Source organism: Micropterus salmoides, unplaced genomic scaffold (genome assembly GCF_014851395.1).
Source record: "Micropterus salmoides isolate LMB-PRFRI ecotype aquatic unplaced genomic scaffold, ASM1485139v1 Ms_hic_scaffold_2, whole genome shotgun sequence".
NCBI lineage: Eukaryota > Metazoa > Chordata > Actinopteri > Centrarchiformes > Centrarchidae > Micropterus > Micropterus salmoides.
The window spans coordinates 11,400,793-11,424,542 of NW_024041150.1; the positions used below are offsets into that span (position 1 = coordinate 11,400,793).

Here is a 23,750-nt window from a genome sequence, read left to right on the forward strand (position 1 = left end):
AGAACTTTACGTTTAGTCATGATTTTTCCATCTACCGTGTCAAATCCCAAATGCTTCCAAACCTTTCATGATTTTTTGTGCAGCACAGCTCAGTAGTTTTCTCCAGTTATTTAGAATTCTTCATTTAACATTGTATGATAGGAATGAGGCCTAAAGACAGGGGTAACTGCAACCAGACTAAAGGACAAAGCTACGCTAACCACAAGTGTGGTTGGTTGGGAAATGCTTTCATTTTTGCACAAATTACTGGTGTCAATCAGTGAGATGCTGCCAGGGCACAAGTAAAAAAGTATAGTTAATCTCAGGCCTTGCCAACACTTAAGTCAGTACGAAAACATGGGGAAAATCCCTCATTTATAAGAAAATGACGTGATAATGATCATCGATGGCTTTTCAAAACCCATGCACCATGTCTATATTTGCTTCGCTAAGGCATATACTTCTGTTACACCACAGCTGATCTATACCACACAAGAGTATTATTGTAGTGTTGCATAGCTATAACCCTATTTCATCTTATGACACTAACATGGTGTAGCAGCAATCTTTTCTCAATGCACTTTACCACCACTATTAAGTCCTCTACGCTTTTAAGCTTGACACACAACAATTTTCAGCGGCAACTAACTTCTGTTCATGAAAAAACTTTACTGAAAAAAGTATAAACAAAGTTACAAGATTCTTCTCCGTGGGCTGCTTAACCTAGTCAGCTTAGGGGTCTGTGATGTCATCAACTGTATACTTAAAGGAGCATTATAGAAACCTGATTATTCAACTCTTTGTTTCCATGACTCCGACAGTATCTAGGTTTCTGATCGGCTGCGTGCAGGTGTCATTGTTCCCTCCATATCGAGGAAATATCTGTTGTTGAGTCCCCTCAACAGCTGCAGATGTAGCCAGTTTAGCGTGTGGCAGCCTGGACTCATTTATCTTGGCTTTGGCTGCCTTTAGCTTCTCCTTCTGATTAGATTAAAGTGACAATACCGTTTACTACTGTCGAACGTTTGCTGTCATCAATCATTATATTGTTGAACGTCAAAGTTTGACTGACTAATACATAACAGGACGGAACAAAGGCTCATCAAGGTTTCTGAAAACAGTATATGATGCTAACATATGCTCACGAGTAACTGGGATATTGAAAAAACCTAGTCCTGGCTGGGATAACAGGGGACATGTAAGGCCCTGATTACTGATATGTTGTCATTAAACACAGGACAACACAGACAGCTTGTTAAAGTTGCAGGGACAACGGACAAATTTTATAGTTTAAGCTTCCAAACACAGAAGACACGGAACAAATAACCCAATCAGAGCCCCAATCTTCATAATAGTAGCCCAATGTTTTTTCTTTATATAAGAGAGAGGATTAGTCCAACATATGTATATATGAAATTATAACCGGGGGAAGGTTTAAAATAAACACATACGTACACACGAACACACACACACACACACACAGGTTTATTGCAAATATGTCTGCATATAGAAAGCATACTCTTCAGTAATAGCAGGGATGTTTTAAGAGCCGAAAAATATTTAGCCAATTGTGTGGTTCTACTACTGCGACTACTACCACGCATATGTAGCAGAAGTATAACCTGAGGGGGAAAAAGCTTTTTAAACCTTTTTCTGAGGCAAAGTCATCAAAGGTTTTCAGTGGTTTTCAAATCAGGTTTTCCTGGTGATTCTGTACATGCAGGTTTTATGTCCTGTGACCAGTGAAAGTGCAGGTATAGCTCTCCTCACATTCATTCAGATAAGGGCCTGGTCTTGTTAGTTCGAAAGATGGCTGCCAGGTGGACTTGCCTATAAGGACTTTGGTAATACCAATTACTACCTAATTACTACTTGCCCTGTTGTGCTGGAAATAAAATTTGACCCGTCAGAGCCTCCCTGTTATTCTTTGTGGCTGTATATGTAAGGGCAAAAACAAAGCATTCAGCCCACAGACGCACCTCTGGTCTTCGGTCTTATTAGTCTAAGTCCAGTTGAACCCAAATCAATTACCATAATGACAAATTTTATTTTGGATAACGCTATATTAAAGATTAAACATCTTCACTTATATGAAGAGATGGAAGCTTTTACAAAACTTTTATTTAGTCATCGGATCAGTGTCCTGTCATTCTGTTCTTCTCCTTGACGACGCAGCAGACTGGGCGCAGTTACGGCATCTCATCAGTGCTAAAGTACTCTTATTGGAGGAGAGGAAGCTCTTATTGATTGGAATATACTCTTTTCATCAGCCCAGTTGGGAAGAAAATCCCAAAGTCTGGGGGCACCTATAGCAGTATTATGCACACCCAAAAGGCACTATACACAACTTAAGCAGCCTATATGCAACTCTATCACAAGTCATAAGATTGACTGGACAGTTCTGCAAAACTAATAATCTAACTTTTAATCTAGACGTGGATTATTTACCTTAACTAAAATATCAGCCATGGCTTGTACTGCTGTACAGTATGGATAAGGTATTGTGAAGTTTTGGAAACTAAAACATGAGCACTAGGTGCACATCCACCATCCTCACCTCCACATAATTATTTCCTGCCTTGCACTGAACGACCCAGGAACCACTTATCTTTGTTCATATGACCTTGATTATGGTTTATACAGACTGGCTTATTTCTTTTAAGCCCTTGAAAACTCATCAGGACTGTGAGGGTGTGGTTTATTTAGGCTTGAATGACTATGAAGATGACGTAAGTAAAGAAACAACCCACCAACTGTCATCACATTTTCATTCAAATGTCGCCAAATCCTGAATGGTGCACTGGTGTATGTGACGTTATCCTTTTTTGAGCCCCACCCACTTCAAACCAGCAAGAAGAGCTCAGAGAAAAACATAAATACACAAATCTCTCATGTAAAATGCTGGGTTATGTATGCAACGTTCATAGTGAGAAATTAATTGAGAAAATGGGTTTTCAGGGCTTTTAAGAAGTAAATGTGGAGTTTAAAAAAGGTTCAGTACCTAGAAAAGAAAATTTAGATTGAACCAAAATTCTGAAAAATTGTAAAATTCTTGTTCTCCATCTACAGGGAAAGGGAGGTAAAGTGGTGAAAACAGTGATTTCAATTTCAGTTTCAGGCTTAAAGACAGAAAAGTTTATCACCTGCACTGGCGATCAGGTCCTTAGCCCGGCTGTGGAGACAGAAACCAACATTGTGAGACAAATATACACTACTGTTTATTAGTATTGTCCAATTAGTAGCTTTTATCCATCAGTTCTGCACTTCAGAATCACATACTATGTTACTGCGAGGTTTTCATGGGAATGGAATTTTATTATTATTCACAGGAGCCATCAGTGTTCCAGCAAGTGTCTCTTTGATGAGATATGCGAGGCTGCAGCAGCCATAGGAAAAAGTGAGCTGTGTGACTGTGTGGTGACAGCTGTGAGTGATGGCAGTGGGGCTCACTTCTCCAGGCTGGGGGAGCGGGTGAGGAGGTTGGCCGAAGACGCTGCCTTCTTGTCCAGACGTTTCCTCTGCCTCTCCGGGTTCCCCAGCTTCTCGCTGTTCCTACGAACCCTGGAGCACCAGAGCAGATATAAGATTAAGCTTTCAAGAGTACACACCCTCTGTGTCCACATACAGACACTAAATCTTATACAGATGGATGCAGTTACCACACTTTCATGCATGCAAAATATCCATAAACCAGTGTGACTACATACACATACGTGCAGAAACATGCATCTTTGTCTTGCAATGTTTGGAATATTTTTTTGATTTGTTTCCCAACCTTCCCAGAGGATAAGTCTGGGTTAGTTACTGTTGTACACCTGTCTAGGTTTTGTAGCAGTGCACATTCAATTCAATTTTATTTTATTTATATAGCGCCAAATCACAACAACAGTTATCTCACAGCACTTTTCATAAAAGAGCAGGTCTAGACTGTACTCTGTGATATGCAAATTTATCACTGAAATTTTTGGTACATTATAAAGCAATGGTCCTTGATTTCAGACAGACGTTTCAAGCAGCTTCTTAATTGTAGATGGCAGCCGTCAATTTTTCTGGCTAAAATGACGGGAGTCGCTGGCAGCTATAACTCGCTAACTACTGTAAAACTTCAATTAATAGCCCGGGGCTTTATTTGCTTAAATCACTAAACTCACCCTGCCTAGATTTGGGACAGGCCTTTAATTCATTTACCATGCCAGTAAATCTGAATGAATTAAACTTTTGCGCACATTGTTTCCTTAAAATGAACTAAACATTTGAATTGTGGAGAATCTAGTCGATATGATGTGTAGGATAAACTCATTGACAAAACTTCAGACATGTATATCTTTATGTGTGTAAAGCTCAAGCAGGTGACCCAGTGGGCTTTAAGAGCTTTCTATTAAAAGAAAACTTTTATAAAAACCAGACCAGGCTTCTAATTGAGACCTGTGTTTATCTGTCAATACGTGTAGCCACACCAGGCCAGTAAAAGGGAGAGGGGTCTAACTGGGACCAGGCTTTTAATTGAAGTTTTATGGTACTCACTCCATATCATAACTCAAACACAGTCTAAAATACTAAAGACTAAAGCTAACAAGTCCAAGGCAAAAAGTTAGCATCCTCACCAGCTGACAAGTTGATGATCCATGTAGAAGACATGTAAATAGAAGAGCAGCATTGTTTTTGTTTTCGGTAGAGCTAGTAAGCCCTAGCATATCAGCCCTAGTATTATCGTATGCTTTCATAAGAAAACACAAGGTTAGATTTATTATTGTTAGTATTTTCAAACAACTTAAAGATGAGCTTATGTTACTATAGGCTTACTTTAGAGCTGACAAACACACAACATGAGCAGTCAGATGATCAGACAGGTTTATCCAGAGCAGGAAGTGGGTCTAAAAATTGCAAGTTTTTGTAATAACTTTACTGTTCATCTTCGTTTTCTCTTCCAAACAGGTTTGGCTAACCAGTTTATTTATAACCTGTCTGATTGTGTTTACTGCCTGATCAAACTTTTTAGCAATGGCATCTTGTTCCCAGATCTCAGCAAGGAACTTGTTGAGTGCACTGTTATAATTACTCACAGAAAAGTTGGACCCAAGTTCCTAAGTTGTAATAAACCGGAATTTCCCTTAAACCCCTGGCCTAAATTTATATTGGTTCTTTTATTGTCCCTAAATCCAAATCCTAATCCTAAACTGGCAACTTGTTTAGGAGAAGATTGGTGAAAACAACCTTATTTCTAAAAGCTGTGCTCATGCTCAGGGTCTTAAACTGAATTCAGCAAGGACAGATGAACAAGAACACACAGTTGTAAACCATAATTAATCTCTTATTGTCTCTGATGTTTCTTGTGACACGCCCGGTTTCCTGGTGACATGCCATTCTGCCAGAAGCATCACCAGAGGAAGCGTTACGGGGCTAAAAAAAGCTTTGGCTTCTGTCATCACCGGTCTCGGATCTAGGAAGTGAAACTCAGCTGGCAACCACCTCCTACTCTCAAATCTCTGTACTACTAATCTTTAAATGTGCAGAGTGTTGAGGTGTAAAAGCGTGAGCATGGAGGTAAAACTTTCCCAGTACCTCAGGTTTCCATGGAGGGGCATGACTGAGCTGAGGTGAGGGACTAGAGCTTATGTTACCCATCACCTATGAAACCCTTTTTATAAGCCACAACAAGGAAGTAGGACAAAAGAACGCAAGCATGCAAAAGCACCTACACAAATAAACAAAAGCAGCAGTGCTCTGGTACTGTGCTTTGTAATCCCGTTTAGAAAAGCAATCATTTGAGTTCACAGTGGGGAACAAATCACAGCATGCAAAAGATCCTTGATTTGTTCGAGGAAGACAATGTTAAAGGACTGATTAAAGTTTTGAGTAGAACAGCACTGAAAAAATCTCAACATAATTTGTGTGTTCCTGCAAAACCCAGCTGAATGGTAGATCCTTAGTGGCACTGTGTCAACTATGCACATCTGCATCATCTTAAAGAACCATCAACATTAATACTTTGCAGCCACAGTAAAGTTTTAACAGAAAGGACCACTCTGAAGATTCTTTTGATGGATTTTAACTCTGATGCATGCAGTTTGGACAGATATATCATTTCATAACGTTTTCTGTCCTTTAAAGGTTACATCTGCGCTGTCCTGACCTTTCTTGTTCAGTCTAAGTGTATACATACTGTAAGCCTAACCCTGCTCCTGCCCCTTTTTCTGTATTATGCTGTGTTCAACTGCCCTCACATTTTCCACTGGGCTCAAAGCTGTGTGCTGTTAAGCTAATGTTGGATATGTCACTCAGTGTGGACGAGTGCCGCTATTATGTTCTGCTGTTTCCCTCGCCCCCTGCTCAAACACATGGAGAAGAAAGTACATGGAGGCTGGAGCAAACATGACGATGGAATATGTCATCTTCCGAGGGTTTCTTTCCTGCACTAACACGGCATAATCACACCATGCCAACCTAAGGCTGTTTGTTTCATAAGGGGGTTTGCAGAGCAGCTGGGGTTTGCAGTCACACAGGTCAGAAGATTTTGATTCGTCCTTAAAAGCCATGCAATCACTCGCAAAGAGAAAGATGATTATGAAGGCAGCAGAGCGGGAGGATGGCGAGATCACTAACAGTTGTTTCTTCTCTCCTTCCAGGATGGAGGACAGGGGTCCGGAGCGGGAGCTGAGGTTCTGGTCAGAGGTTCTGACTGAGGATGAGGCAGAGCCCGGCTCCTCAGGAGAGCAGCTTCCATCCTGGAAGTCCTCCCTCTGGAGGCCTCTGACCGTGGTGGGCTGAATGGGCTCCTCCACCAATGACGTCCAACTCAACTCCTTTTCCTGCTCCCCTCCTCCTTCTTCATCTTCCTCATGCTCCTCATCCTCCTCTTCCAAGCCCGGGACACGGTGGAGCTTGGCCCGTGTCCCCTCGACCACAGGCTCCCCTGGTGGGAGGGCGTCCTCCAGGTGCAGGCTCTGGGCCCGCCTGGGCAGAGGGACCCTCTCCTGCCCAGTGTCCTGCCCTGGGAGGGTGGGATCTGTCTGGGTTGACCTGTCCAGTGTTGCTGGTCTTGGCTTCATAGACTCAGGGCTTCCTATGTGGCCATTTGCATTGGTCATGATGCTGTCTGACAGTTGGCTAGAGATAGTTCAAAGGTTGAGGTCAACACAGAAGAGTCATACAGACAAACTACACAGACATCATATGAACACAACCAGGCTTCTGAATGGACTAGCATGCCTCTGATGTAGCAAGCAATATGGCTATACATCAAGTGAAAAAAACAACGATTGCCCCTCATTCTCCCTCCTCCCTTGGCATGTAGGTCCAGTACCTGGTAGCAGGGTGGCGGATCCCGTCGACAGCTGAGCTGGAGGACAGTTTTCTGCCGCTGGTGCAACCATCTGAGCAGCACACTTGGTTCAGCACTCGTGCAGCACCTGGGTTCACTGAGTGAGATGAAAGTTGATTGTTAGTTGGAGGACAGACTTGATCATTTATTGGCATTTCATTCAACATTGACAATTTGGTTTGGTAAGCTCACACAAAATAGCACCCCAAATTAGCACTTCATAATCTTGAATTAATCTTTTTTGTCCATGAATTAAAATTTTCCAATATGGCTTGCCAGATTGTCTACTTGCTTCTGAAAAACCCTGTCCAGCAGCAGAATCATTGAGGGCTGCGTCACTGTAACTTTGTGAAAAAAGACAATCTCACAATTACCCTCTACTTTATGCAGCGATTGGTCAAGTGTGCAGGCAGGATATTAACTTCTTTCTCAAGCTCTCTTTCAACCTTCTCACAACTCCTTCTGTCACTTTTCATGAGAACACCCAAGCACAATACCACAAATTCCTTCGAGGAGAGACTGTCCCAAAGCGTGCACAGTTATCCCCATTTATCAGTCCCTCCTCCAGGATTTCGAGATGTCGCAATCGCACCTGTTAACACAAATTCAACGAATCCATGTGAATTCAGCGCGACTTGTAATTTTGACGAGAGATTGTTTAATGATTCAACTATAATTCTAAAGTTAAAAAAAATCACTTCTACCATTGCAGTTTTCATTTATTCCCACAAATTCATCGTAAAAAAAAAGCAAGCTATCAATGTGTCGATATAATCAGCAAATATAAGCTAATTGCATATAAATTGGTGCCAATAAATGACAGAGAGACAGATGACTGCTCAATTTATCATGTTATGAGTGTTGATGTTGCATAGTTTCTCCACCAGAGGGCACTCTGAAACTCCTTTGTTGGCAACACTTTAGAATTCACGCATCCACCACAAAACACAGCAAACAGCGGTGCTTCGGCTGAAAGTGCTATTTATAAAAATTAAAAAAAGTTTCTTTTTAAACTACATTATGTAAAAACCTACACATAACAAATCTATTCTAGTTGCACACTAATATAAGAGTATAAATTACTGATTAGTCCATACAAGTTTTTAAGAGCAACTTAAGAGCAAGAGCAAGAATTACTAGTTCATGCAAACATTTTGTCTTTTGCATGACACCTGCAGGGCTCTGAACATTAAGGTGTTATACTGCATATAACATGTTGACTCACCTGCAATGAGCTGCTGTTTCAGTAATGGCAAGAGCTGATCATGGAGGCGGATCCTGCGCAGGGCATCAGCCAGTGAGGATTTCAGCAGCGTGATCTCATCCTCCTGTGCCTGCAGGCGCACCTCCATCATGGAAGCTCGGTCTGGGAACTCAGCACTGCTGTCTGCCGACACATCATCTACAGACAGAGTATGATAAAGGAGGCTAACAATGAGCCTAACAATCTTAACAGGATGAATTTGTTTGATGAGAATAATTCAAGCTTTGCTATAAGAACTGCTCGTTCATGACTTCAGACCTGAGACATCAAGCACCAATCACATCAATTCACAGTAAAGAAACATGCATTTTCTAGAAACTAAGGTTCCGTATCAGTTGGATTTTGCTACTTCATTTACATGACATTTTGCATTTTGACTTTTTTTTCAAAACGTAATATTCTTTTTGTAGTAAAATAGTAAAAAAATACCTGTAAAATATGTCAAATTCAGATAAACTGTATAGGTGCTGCGACTTGACTTTGACTTTGTGTTCCCAATCAGTCCGTCCTGATTGACTGTGGTTGGAGGAACTTTGAACTCTGGCGGGTTGATCATATTACTGGCTCACTAAACATGCCACTGAGGAAAGTTTGATTTTTAACAAATCTTTTAACGTACTTCAAAATAAAGGTAACAAACTGCATTCAGTTCATTCTTATAAACAATACAGTCTCAGTTTGTTGTAGAATCATGACTCGTATTTCTCTGTGGATGACAGTGTGAAATCAACCCCTTTTAGCTGACATAGAAAGACACCAGCAACCTTCCACTAACACACTAACCTTTGCAAAATGTCTTTTTTTTTGGATGTTCAGCCAATGTTAGGATGAAGCCAAATCATATGTATCACCCCAACTGATGGAAACACAATTACACTGTATTTTTCCCCAATACTGTGAAGGATTGTGTAAAATTGGCCTGACATCTGGATGGAAACAGGAAAGGAAACAGGACCTGAATACATGATAACAATTCTGTAACAGATGATTAAAACTCCAACAAAACATTTTGATACCTTAAGTGATTCTAATGTCATTCCTGGCACACTGTGCATGAATGTGTGTGTGTGCGTGTGTGTCTAGTGAGGACATTATCCCAACCAATGCATTATATAAATGAAGGTCCTCACAAGTATAGAAGGACAATTGAGTGTGTGTGTTTTCTGGCTTGCTGTACATTTGGAGAGGGGATTACAGATGTTTAGCGCATTGAGTGTCCAAAGCCTCTGAAAGACCCTATTGTGTGTTGAGTTCTGGTGTGTGTGTGTGTGTGAAGGACATGGCTGGTTCTGGTTCCATAAATGCGTGAACGTGAATGTGTGGAATGCCTCTTTCTGTTCTTGTGTCACAGGATGGAACAGAGCTGTGCATGTGCATAGCGAGCATCAGGAGGAGATTTTCCTGCTCCAGCTCAGCTAAGCTCAGCAGTTCACTCAGCCACTCAGTTCTCGCTCAGCCATTTTAAGTGTTAATTTTGCACTGGACTCCAACAAAGCACAAGTGTTAACTGACTGAGAAGTTCTGAGGAAATGGTTTGCCCACTCAGTAATGACGTAGGTAACAGGTTCTCAAACACCACTCCTCTCTGCACAAATCCTCTAAAGCCCGCTTGACTCAGTTTTAACAAAAGGTTAGAGTTTAGATGCACAACATGAAATTACACGGGGCCAGTAATAAGTAAGTAAACCTATAATTTCATAGATCTAAATTCTCTGGAAATTCACATACAGTATTCTCTAGCAATTGTTTTCCTAGGGTTGGACAATAAAACAATGTTAATAATTATTGCAATTTTATTTTTCAACAACAATATAATAAATGTTCAATAAATATTCAATACGTTTTTGATTTTATTCACTTATCATACACACAAGGATAATTTTTTGAGATGTTTATTTTGTTGAGGAAAAAGGACTTAAAAAAAAAAAGCTTTTACTTAATTTTACTCGTGCATATTTGTTGACAAAGATTTTATCATAATAGTTTTGAATGTTCTACCTCAGATTTGTGAAGTGATCCACTGTTTGGCCTCAAGTGTTGACCATAAAGAAGAGTTTAAACCACAATTAACCATCTGGTTTCTTCAACTTTCACCTAAGAGCAGAAATCAGCCTTTAAACTCTATGGAAATAACGATTTGATACTTCGGTAATTATCGATATCAACATTTTTAGCCATATCGTTAAGCCCTGTCTTCCTCAGGCATAACTTTGTTAAAATCTTTACTGATGAAAAAAAGCGTCAACATTGCCATATAAAGCACAGGTTATGATGGGATGTGAGACTATGTGCCTGGTAGGTGCCTGTACTTATCTCAGCTGCAGAGAGAACACGGCCTTTATTAGAAACAGGCTTCTATTTCTGTTTCCTGTTTTTGTTAAAGCAAACTCAACACTTCTTTCTTGTTTACGCGTTGTCTTGAAAAATTAATCATAATGTACATTTCCACAGCATTAATTCCATCAGCACAGTCCACTCCGCTGCTCTGATGTTCTCTTTTTAAAAGAAGTAAAAGTCAATTCCCTACATCTAGTCACTTCTGACGGGCCGTTTTTTGATTACTGTTAATTTACCATCAGTGAAAGTGTAAAAGCTATGTGGCTTGACAGTGAACTCATTCAGTTTTGATAAGCTGTCATTCTGCATCATCATTACTACACAGAGCCAAAACGACAAGTCCATTCTGGTAAATAAGAATGCTGTGTCACCTAACTGCACTCAAAAGTTTTATGAGGTGGTCTGACCAGAAATTAGCTGGCAAACTAACTGTTGGATAAAAACTTTTTTTAAATTCTAAAATCCATTGCCGTCTGACAGAGCTTGTCAATGTTGTGGATTCCCAGTGTAAAAGGGGCTTTTATAAAACCACAGAAATGTATTGTAATCAAGCTGCCTCAGCATGACAGGAAAGGCTGGTATATTTACAATCTAGATTTGTCACGATACTGGAATTTTTAACTTTGATACAATACCTTACAAAAATACATTTATTATTTTCTTTATTAATCGATTAGTTGATAATAGTTTTGGATAAAATTGTGAAAAAAGTCAATCAGTGTTTCCCAAAGCCCAAGCGGACCCCTTTAAATGTCTTGTTTTATCCACAACCCAAGGAAATTAAGTTTTCTGTCATAGGGGAGCAAAGAAACGTCTCAGGTTACGTATGTAACCCTTGTTCCCCGAGAAAGTGAACGAGACACGGCGTCGGTGATGACACTATGGGAACGCCTCTGGGTGTGGCAGGGCTGAACTATGAATGAAACTACTCCAATCCTATTGGTGTTACTAGAACGGTAGTGTGTGACGGTGTAACCGGAGGGGGTATATAAGCACGCCGGCACACAGGACACATTAGCCCTTTCTATGAAGCAAGGCATTCCAGGCGGCGTTCTCTGCACCAGGTGGTGAACACATTCCACTTTAGGCCGTCCATCCTTCTCGTGGACGGGGCTCTGGAGCTGAGCAGCGTCTCGACTGCTCCTGTCGTGAGGCTCGCCTCTAAGAACTGCGCCCCTCAGGGGCCAGACCCATAGCTGCTACAGGGCGGGGTGCGGGTGAAAGATCCGGCCCTCCGCCTGGGACAGCAGGTCCCTCTCTCTCAGAGGGACCTGCCAGGGCGGGCCCTCGAGGAGCGATATTAAATCCGAGAACCACACTCGTGCCGGCCAAAACGGGGCTACTAGTAGTAGACTGACACCGTCCTCGCGGACCCGCTCCAGAACCCCCGGGAGCAGAGCGACTGGGGGAAACTCATACAGACGCAGCCTCGGCCATGTCTGTACCATGACTTCACATAATAACTCCACCACCTCGGGGTGGAGTCTCCATTCCCCGGGCCTCAGCCCCTGTCTCGACAGCAGTTCTGCTCCTTGATTCTGGGTCCCAGGGATGTACATCGCTCTGAAGGACAGCAGTCTCAGCTGGGACCACAGTAGGATCCGATGTGCCAGTTTGCATAATGGGTGCGAGCGCAGACCCCCCTGGTGAAAATAGGCCACTACTACCGTATTGTCGGTTCTGACAAGGATGTGGCGACCGCGGAGGGCGGGCAGAAAACTTCTCAGAGCTCTGAAAACCGCCAACATTTCCAGGCAATTTATGTGCCAAGAGAAATGATGCTCCTCCCAGGAGCCCCCAACGGAGCCAGAGCTGCATCCATACATTTCACGCCTCACTCACGGGATGTGAGTGAGGCGTGAAATAATTGTTCTGTGACAGATCGCTCCCAACACAGGACCTTGGGACAGGAACCAAGATTTCCTCCATACAGACAGGGAACGAAGGCATCCGCTCGTAACCCGTATCAGACGGAGCGGATTTCCCCTCGGGGAGAATCCCTTGGATTTTAGCCACCACTGCAGGGCTCTCATGTGCAGTAGTCCGGAAGGTATTATACTGGACGCTGCTGCCAGAAGACCCAACACCCTCTGAAAGTGTTTTACAGTGATGGCGCGGCCTAACTGCACTCTGGTCACTGAGGATAAAATGGACTCGATGCGTGCGGGAGACAGGTGGGTCCGCACCGTCGTTGAGTCCCACACCACCCCTAGGAAGGCAGTCCGTTGGGCGGGTGTCAGCACGCTCTTCTTCGCGTTGAGCCGCAGCCCCAAACGCTGAAGGTGGGCGAGGACGATATCTCGATGCCGAACCGCTAACTCTCGAGACTGGGCCAGGACGAGCCAGTCGTCGATGTAGTTCAGTATGCGGATGCCCTGGAGCCTCATCTGAGCCAGAGCTGCATCCATACATTTGGTGAACGTGCGGGGAGATAGTGCTAGGCCGAACGGAAAAACCCGATACTGGTAAGCTGTGCCCCCGAAGGTGTACCTCAGGAACTTCCTGTGAGAGGGACGGATGGAGATGTGGAAATAAGCGTCTTGCAGATCTATCGTGACAAACCAATCCTCGGATTGGATGTGACTGATGATGGGTGGGATGGTAAGCATCCTGAACCTGAATCTCCTCAGAGATTGGTTCAAGGACCGCAAATCCAAAATCGGACGCAATCCTCCGTCCTTCTTGGGAACCAGGAAGTATCGACTGTAAAAGCCAGCTTCTCTGACTGGCAGGGAAATTAATTCTATGGCCCCTTTCTTTAGCAGAGAGCGGACTTCCTGTCCCAACACCTGCCTCTGTTCTGTGTGTACTGTAGTCCCGACTATCCCGCAGAATCTGGGGGGGGCGAACCCGGAACTGCAGCCTGTAGCCATCTACTACTGTGCACAAGATCCATGGGGAAATGTTCGCGAGGCTTCGCCAAGCTTCCGCGAACTTCGCGCCCTGAAGCGGAGGACCGCCAGGGAAAGCTCGGCGGTGAACCACGGTTTGTGAGCCCAGTCGTGTTCTGGCTGCCACCCCTCGGGCGGACAGATCGGCGAGGGCCTGCTGTCGGCTAGCGCGTCAACCTGTTGACGACAGCATCCACTGCTTCGCCAAACAGGCCAGAAGGCGAGAGGGGCGCATCCAGGAGAAAAGCCCTTTCCTTCCCCTGGATGCCCGATAGGTTGAGCCACAGATGGCGCTCCATAGCCACCAAAGCCGCCATGGATCGGCCGATGGAACGGGCCGTTTCCTTGTTCACACGGAGAGCCAAGTCCGTCGCTCTACAGAGCTCCGTCAGGTCCTCCTCAGAGGGACCTCCCCCTACGTCACAGTCCCGAAGCCGTCACCACTTCCAACAACTCCTCGTATCCTGGCGAGGGCTGATGACATTCCGTTTCCTCCATGCTAAGCACATCTAGCTCCTCAGAGCCAGATTGTGTCAGCCTCTCCGGAGAAACGGGCTCCCGATCGGGGATGAGGGGAGGAGGATTCCGCGGACGAGGAACGGAAAAAGGCAGCCGTTCCGGCACCCTCGGCGATCTCGCGTTGTGATCCCCATGGAGCGACCGCGGGGCCTGTGCCACGAGGGGAGCGCATCCGACCATACTCTAGGAAGAGAGCCGCTCGAGACCTCAGCACCCTCAGGGGCAGGGCCTCGCAATGGTCGCAGGAAGCCCCCTCAAGAGCCGCCTGAGCATGCGACATCCCCAGGCATGAGACGCACATCCCATGGGTATCACCTTCCGTGATGAAACGCTCACATGGAAAGACACACTGTCGGAATTGCTTCGACATGATCTGCTGCTTCGTCTCGACGTCAGGTAGGATAGCCAGCATAGCCAGAGTGCCTGCTGAATAGAAAGAAGCTAATGTGTCGCATGCGCCGGCGTGCTTATATACCCCCTCCGGTTACGCCGTCACACACTACCGTTCTAGTAACACCAATAGGATTGGAGTAGTTTCATTCATAGTTCAGCCCTGCCACGCCCAGAGGCGTTCCCATAGTGTTGTCATTGACGCAGTTCGAGTTCCCTTGAAGGGGAATCAGAACATATTCACTTGTAAGAAGCTGGAATAAGATGATTGTGACTTTTTTTCTTTAAAAAAATCACTGAAACGATTAATTGATTATCAAAAAAGTTGGCGATTAATTTAATAGTAATTTAATATCCTAAACTCCTTTTAATGGAGATTGAAATTATATGGACATTCAATATATTGTGATGCCAAAGTGACAATATGTATCTTATGTTTTTCTTTCCCATATGTATCTGATGTAGTCACAAGGTATCCTGTGAAATGTTGCAATGACAAAGTTACTGACAAGTTGAAGACTAGCTGTAAATTGTGCAAGACAATAATTCCCTACATGGCGGTTAACATAAGCACTCATTTTAAATGCTACAGTAAAGAGATGAAAGAGGCTCCGTGGAGGTTTTGGCATGTCAGGATTATGTGGCCCTCAAGGCCAGTTTCACTGGAAGATGCATTTCATCATCAGTGCTGCAAAACACTTGGATCTGATCCAACTCGGGAAAATTAGGTGTGCTTGGAAAGCACGCTGAATATGCTTGAAAATAAGATAATAAGATAAAACTGATAATAAGTGTTATATGGAACCATGCAACCACTTTTCACTGTGTGATGTTCACACTGTGTGAAAGTGTTACATTTGTCTTTCCTCTGATTACACAGATTTGTATTATATTGGCTTTTGTCAAACTTCAAAGAATTATACTCTAAAAATGTTCTGAGTATAAAGAATATTTATCAACTTACTCCTCGTTACATCAAACTGTAGGAGTAACATTTGAGAGCAACTCTCAAATGATATGAACGATATTAGGAAAATGTACGCTGGGAGCAGGAACAGCTTTTTGTCAGGGATTTGTTTTCCTGCAGTTTTAAAAATGTTAATTGTATTGTCAAGTGTGAAATACTTATTTAAGTAGCAATTAATAATCTAATGTATTTATTAGAGATTAATATAAAATAAGGGGTTGATAAATGGAAACCTACTGAAATGGAAACAAACAGAAAACCAAAAAGAAATTCTGCTGATGAGAAAACATAAAAGGAGAATTTAAGCACATTGACCGATGCCAACGAGTATACACGGAAAGTGATTGTAGGAGTTTGCACCTCTGACCACTTATTTTGTGTTTATTCTAAAACATGTCTCAGAAGATGTTTTCACCTCTGTTCCTGTACTGCAGTGATCTAGGATCTACAACTTCAGAGAACCCCTGGAACTCTCTTCAATTTTACATTTTCAAGAAGTGAGAAACAGCTGAAGAAAAAGGGAAGGATCTTTTTTGCATTTACGTCAAAACAATGTGGAATTTCCAACATCAGCTATTCAGAATTTCACACAGAATTTCCAATGACCAATATCTGCAAATAGATTTTTCTCTTTGCAAATGAAAGTGTATTTAAGGATCCTGAATGAGGTAAACAATATTATATGCAAATATACTGACATGACATGACAAGATCATAAAACTAAACAAGCTTGAATATCTTTAATGTAAGAGCAGCTCCAAAATCCTTTTAGACTGTCTTCTGACCTGACTCACCTGATCTCTAGAGAATTCCCTTCAGAGTTCACACTTCCTCCCTGATCTATCAGAGTAAAAGCTTACACAGAAACCTGCGGCCAGCGTAGGAAAAGGCAGCAATTAATGAAGTGACACAAGCAACTCATCTGGAATTTCCAGAGACCACACACATTATCCCTGCACAGAAATGTGCTGAAAAAAAGAATCAGCTGGTTCTGTCTATTTACCTTTGATTCTCTGTTTGTTCACATTTGCAACTCAGAGTATGTGATAATACAGAGTACTGATACAACAACAACTGCAGTGGACACATTCATATGTCAACAAAATTGTATTATTTTGTTGTAAGGTTCGTGAAATGGAGTTGTTACAATGCATAAACTTCATCAGCGAGACACCATCATGTTCCACCACCAACTAACCTTAATCCATATAACACACACACCATGCTGTGGGATTATTGATATTGTGTACAAAAATTGCAAACAACACTGAGCTGTGAATTTACTGTGAAGCGTGAGCAGAAAGTGGCATGGTATCAGCAGCAGCTTTACGCATCAACCACCACAACTAATACGTGGAGCAGATCAGAAAACTGTACGTAGTGTTAATGTGGATCAGTCACTGTGGATTTGGCCAATACCCCCAGTCCAGCTGACGAGGTCAGGATTGGGGCTGATGCTGATCCAACAGAACTTGGAGCATCCCTATATATTTACTAGCAAAATGTATCAAAATGATGTAGCTGCAGGGTACGGTAGAGTTTGGTTAAGGCTGAAAATGGACTCAGGGTTAGGACTAGCTGTGAGCATTACAACATCCAGGGCGGCTTTAATGTTTCGAGATGAGATTGACCTTTATTCAAATAATGGTCAATCTCAAGAAAATAGCTAAACGTGGCATACACAGCATTCTGCTGCTTACTCTTTAAAGCACAAATCACCAAATCAGTCTCATGACTTTGATTTTCAATACTGAGTCCGATCAGATACTTACAGTATATTTACCTAAATATCACACAGTGTTTCCCTGTTTTACATTCATTAGCAGAGCTAAAGCCTGTGACTCTCCAAAGTAAGTTAAACTCCGTCTCTCCTCTGTCTGTTTTGCTGACTGGACTGGCGCAGCTGCCTTGATATGGCTGTGGTCTATCTCCTAGACCTGTGGTTCTCAAAGCAGGGTCCGGGGACCCCCAGGGGTCCTTGAGGGGAGTCCAGGGGGTCCCCAGCAAAAAGGGAATCATTTATTTTCACTATACATTCCATCCATAAGTAACAATGAAAAAATGTATGACTGTTTCGGTCATGGGTTGCATACACTTTCTGTAATAAAACATACAAAAGAAAAAATTCCTATCAGATGGGAGACCCTGGGACAAAATATTATCAAATGGGGGTCCGTGGTCAAATTTGAGTCAGTTTAGGGGTCCTTCACAAAAATAGTTTGAGAACCACTAGGGGTGGGAATCACCAGAGGCCCCACGATACGATATTATCACGATATTTATGTTGCGATTCGATTTTATTGCGATTTTAAATATATTGAGATATATTGAAATTTATTACCTTTTTCCAACTTCCAATTAGGTCCCTAAAGTCAAACTTTATCAACATCTGTTTATCTAAAAAGATACATTTCTGTTTGTTCATATCACTTTTTCAGTCCTCTATATGGTCCTGTTAAGCTTTCTAGTGGACTAAAAAAGCAATAGATTTTATTATTCTAGCACCAAAAAGTTAAAACTCCCATCTTCAATTTAAATAATAAAATATCGATACTTGGCGTCCGTGTATCGATATAGTATTGCCATAGCAAATATCACGATACTGTTGTGAGTCTGCAGTTCTACTCCCCGACCCCTTGTGTCTATGTTCTCTCCCCTCCCTGTGTCTCCTGTTAGTCTGTCTGTCTGTCTCTCTGTGTTGTCTGGGCGTGGCTTCTCACTTTGGGCCTGGCACTCCACCTGCACACCTGATCCACATTCCACTAATCAAGACTCTTCGGTGTGTTTCTAGTGAGATCACTTACCTTGTCCCCCTGTGCGCAGGATCACTGCCATACCCAGCTGCCTGGAAATCCTGCCACTGCCTCACTCAGCTCACAGCCTGCTTGGAAGTTCACTCGCTGGTCTCCATTCCCTGGTCTGCCCTCTGCTCTGCTCTCACCCCACCTTTCAATAAACTTTAAATTCCTGGATATTAACCTGTCCCGAGTCTGCTTTTGAGTCCATTCGCCTAGTCTGCCATAACAGATACTATGCTGTATCGATTTTTTTCCCCCCACCCCTAAGAACCACTGTCCTAGACAACCCAAGGTCAGGATTAGCTTTATTCTGTTTCAGACTGTCTCCCCTTAGAACATGTTGCATGTGACTTGAATGACACAGCGTGACTTAGGTTAAGCATATCATCTTGTTTCGAAGCACTATCCAATACAACCTTCCCACATGTGAAGATGGGTGAAGAATATCTTTATTTAGGCACGTAGTGAACCTCAGTAAGTAACTCCTGTCAGGAAGTATCCTTCAGATGTGGCACTACACAGTGTTTCTGTTGCCATTTTCTACTTGGCTGAACCTTTAAAAAATGTATGTTTCTAATTTTAAATTACTGATACAATATAAATGAAAGATTAACTGGGAGAATGTATCTCTTGAAACTGACATGACCTGATCAGCGAGAGAGAAGACGAGTCGCTCTCTGAGGTCCAAGCTGAGTTAGTTTAGCTCTTATGCCAGCTCTCTACCTGAGGTGAATGCACCCCTTGCCACTGCACTGAATCGAATCCCTGTGCTTCCAATTTTTGATGTTGATGAGTTTATTTCTGTCTGAGTGAACAGTAAACTAGTTAACTGTAACCTAAAATAAGCTGGGTTTGGCCGTGTGGCAGGTCTGGCGTTGGTTGCTTTGTGGCGTTGGCAGGGGGATTTGCAAAGGGCAAGCTAGTCAGTCTCATGGAGCCAATGGTCCTAATACAATACATGAACATTACAGATAATAACGTTATTCTAAATATGATTGTAATTTATTTTCCAGCATTCAGTGTTGAATTTCAGCCTAGGGCGGGGCAATCAAAAAAATGTTTGAATTCCATTTGAATCACAAACATATCAGCACTTAATTTTTCTATTAAGATATTTATTTTGTTAGACCGCAGACCCCCATTTAATAAGATTTTGTCCCAGGATCGCTCATCTGATAGGATTTTGGCTTATAGATGTTTTATTCCAGAATGTGTATGAAATCCATGACCAAAATAGTCACGTGTTCAGTCTCTATGTTGCTTATGGGTGGAATTATAGTGAAAATAAATGATTCCCCATTTTGCTGGGGACCCCCTGGAAACTCCTCATGGACCCCTGGGGGTCCCCGGACCTTACTTTGAGAACCACTGCTTTAAATGACAGAACCCATACATGGTAGGAATGTAATGTGGTATGTCCAGAAAGTATGGTGGAGATACAAATAGAGCTGAACGATTAATCTAATCGCAAAAGGGTGTGATTTCTTTTCTTTTTTTTTTTAAGTGTGCCGTGTGTATGACGCTCTCCTCTCTGTGTGAGCTGCAGTCTGCTCATTACAGGCCTACCCGCCCACACCATGCTCTTGCAAATGCCCCTAAAAACAGATACGTGCGAACCAGTGAAATTATTTATAAGCAGTGTGTGAGTAACGTTAAAGACGACATCCTACCGTAACCCCCCTCTCCGTCCTGCCACTAAACATTCAAAACATAGTCGGACTCGCAACCAGTGCTGTGGTCGCTCTGCAACAGAGACAGAGAGACAGAAGAAAGCAGGTAGAAGATAAGGAAGGTTTGGGTTTGGCTAAGTAGCCATTTAATGTTAGCTGTACCAGTGCCTTTTGTTTTTTAACATGTTCAACTTTTCATACAGCCGATGTGCTTGTCAGTACTTATAATACTAATACTAGTTCCTCTGCTGTTTACAGTGGGGCAAAATCAGTATCTTTGCTCGAGCTGAGAAAAACACATTTCAAAATGTCAGTATTTTATTGCATTGACACTGATAATGAAGCAAGTAGACTCATAGTACCGTTTGTTCCATTATATCGAATCGCAATATTGCCCACAATAATCGCAATATGACTTTTTCTCCAAATCATGCAGCCTTAGATACAAAAATAGCTGACAACACGGGATCTTGTGAAAGGCGCCAGTTCTAAACACTGGGTCTTCCCACCAGTGCAGACTTTCACTGAAAGTGGCTGGAGTTTTAATAGCCGTCCTAAACTCTCCTCACTAAAACACTACCTGATGATAAACAATTAAAACATTCCAAGCCTCCTTTTGTGAGGCTGATGCTGAAACGTGGAAGGAAAAGGCTGAGAAAAGCAGAAACACATGCTAAAAGCTCGTTCCCCCTGCAGGCCTCCTACCTCGTTCTGCTCAAAGGAAAAAGAGCCTTCATCAGTCAACGAGGAGCATCAAAGACCCAACATCGTTAGCAAATAAACAAGTTTCCCTTTTTAAACACAGATGAACCTCATTCAGCTCCAGCACTCAGACAGTGATGGATGAACACATTAGTGTTAAAGCTGTATTCTTAGCAAATCTTCCTTTGTACGCTGTACTTGGCTCACATGGGTTCGTAGCCGCAGAGAATTTAAAATACTTGTGGTGGGGAGTTGTCTTTAGTAAGGCCAGACCTGCATGTTGTTTTCATTTTACATTTCTGTTTAGATGCTAATGATATCTATGTCAATATTCTTTATATTCAATATTTAAACCTGACCATTTTGGGGGATCTGCTGGTGGCCGAGGTATTAAAGATGCTTACCATCCAATCCCCAGATTCTTTTTGATATTTTGTCATCCCTCATCTCCCATCAACTCTCTACTGTCACCATTGCCATCAAGTTTGTTGGCCCTGGTCTAGGGCTGAATGATTTTGGAAAATAATCTAATTGCGATTTTTGTAACTAATTTATTTAATATGCTATTATTTCAGCTCTTTATCTTCTGTATTATTCAGAACGGACAAGCAATAAAACAGTGTGTAGTGTGACCAACACAATATTAGATAGATTAAACATAAACCATTCTTTCTTTGCTATGTTATGATGAAAATAGGTGATGCAAGAATTGCATGAATTATTATTATGCGCAGTGGTGGAGAAGAAGTATCAAATTATAATAACTTCAGACAAAGATAATTTGAGTCAAGTCATGGCATTAAATAATGTCATATAATATCATGAGGTAGGCCTACCTACAGACGACAAGAAACACAAAGTTCACCACAGTGTATTAAACAGAAAATGCTCAATACAAAATCCACAGTTCAACCGCCAATTAATGAGTCATTCATGCCAATAAAGCTAATTTGAATTGAGTCCTTATCTCAGTTCAAATCTCCACAAGAGTCCATTTTTCAACAAAAACCTCCTTTTCTGGAGCCCCGCAACCAAACAAAAACAATCTCAGTTCGAGGTTCAATACAAAAGTTGGCATAAGAAAATAAAACCAAGTGACGCCTCTCGCGTCTAATAAGCTTAGTAATTCTCCGACAACACCAGAGTCCCCACCCACCACCCGTAGCTGGCCGATGCTGTGCAGCATACTGGCTATAGCCATAGACAGTATATTACTGGACAAAGCCTCCCCGCTGGTTTGAATGGAGAGCAGTGAAGCCAGTTTTGGACCATTAAAATACTGGTACAGGGCCACTTCCTGTTGGCACCAGCGCTACTACGCATGATCGCGCAGTATAACCGTGGTTTAATGATGTAAAGCAATGGCTGAAACGCCATAATCCTGGTAGCTGCATAGCTGCACCAACAAAAAGTCTCATGGCTCAGTGTGTTTTTCTGACTCAGATTGTCTCTGTCTGATCAGCCCACCTACAGGGCTCATCTGCCAAACACCAACGCAGCGTCACTGATGGCCAAATAGTTTTTTAGATTGACTGAGAGATTATAATCTAAGCAATACAGTAGGGCTGGACAATAAAACAATAACAATAAATATTGCAAAAAAAAAATTCAATAATTAGTATAATAATAATATATAATATATAATATAATAATTATTTGTTGTCAAAGATTTTATCATAATTGTTTTGAATGTTCAACCTCAGATTTGTGAAGTGATCCACTGTTTGTCATCAAGTGTTGATCAACCATATACCATCACTCAGGAGTCACACCAAATATTGATTTGATTTAGAGTTTTCTTCGTTTTGCTCACTTTGTATTTTGTTAACTGATAAAAGAATCTGTTAAAATGTCTATTTTTGAAAGCATTCTTACTTTACAGCATTTTTCCACACCTGCCTAAAGCTTTGGCGCAGTACTGTGTATCTGGACAGGACATCATACTGTCTACATCTGGCCAATCTCCACAGGAAGGCAAACCAAACAGGAAGTTGGAGTTTGCTCCAAAGGCACTATTTATTGCTGAATTTGCCCTCGGGGGAGAACCTGTTAACCATTCACAACCAGCCTGGGTCCATCTGCAACTCCTGCTCACACATATAAATACCAAACCGCCAAATAAATGTGGACCTTCAGAATACAAGTGAGGTCCAAAACACTTTGAGATTTTAGTCAACACATAGCATGTCAGAAATGTCTCTGATTTCTGTCTCTGTGGGTCTATCTTGGGAATAACTCCAGTTTGGTGGCACCACACCCACTCAGCTGTAAAAGAGCTTCTTCACAGGATCTGTTTCTGGGACGGGGGTCACACAGGCTTATTCTATACAAGAACTAGTTCACATTGCCTCCTCTCAGTTTATTGGTCGAGTGCAAAACGTTAATCTTTGATACCATATGCAGTAGGTGCAGTTTTTAAAAAGGCATATGCATGTATGATCTATGACTATTTCAGTATGATAACCACTGCTGAGTGGCACAGAACAAACAACATCCCGATGACTTGGCTATTATCAGCAATAACAGTGAAAGAGTTAAGTACAGTTTAAAGTAAAGATGTCTGCTGTCTGCCTGTGAGCCACCAACTCACTAGAATAGGTGCACTGTTTCCCTCAGTTATGGGGTCTCTAAAATCAAAAGACTTCATCCTCTTAAATTAAATGTCACATCAACAATGTTACATTATAAGATATAGGCGGGTGACAAAAAAACATTGACAAGCTGATATTAGAGACTGGCATAAAGGTCTAACCGCAACACAACCGCAACACAAACATATCAGTTACCATTTTATACAGTGGAGCATACCAGCATGTACACACACAGATCTGCAGGCACGATTGCATTCTCGCTCTACCATGAGATTCCCCTGTTCTTGTTTTCATTTTTTCAGTTACAAGACTGCGGGCGAC

The 23,750-nt window shown here is 42.3% G+C and overlaps 1 protein-coding gene across 2 annotated transcripts in view; it reads right to left on the reverse strand.

Moving 5' to 3' along the window:
- eml3 (EMAP like 3) overlaps positions 1-23,750 on the reverse strand; it is a 68,497-nt gene that overhangs the window by 35,890 nt on the left and 8,857 nt on the right. Inside the window, exons 3-7 of one of the 2 annotated variants that reach the window (XM_038731732.1) lie at positions 8,526-8,702; positions 7,283-7,397; positions 6,583-7,086; positions 3,430-3,540; positions 3,123-3,151 (exon numbers count right to left, since the gene is read on the reverse strand). In XM_038731732.1, coding sequence (XP_038587660.1) covers positions 3,123-3,151; positions 3,430-3,540; positions 6,583-7,086; positions 7,283-7,397; positions 8,526-8,702 — 936 coding nt within the window. The remainder of the gene's footprint in view (positions 1-3,122; positions 3,152-3,429; positions 3,541-6,582; positions 7,087-7,282; positions 7,398-8,525; positions 8,703-23,750) is intronic. The other variant, XM_038731733.1, reaches the window with a different exon arrangement.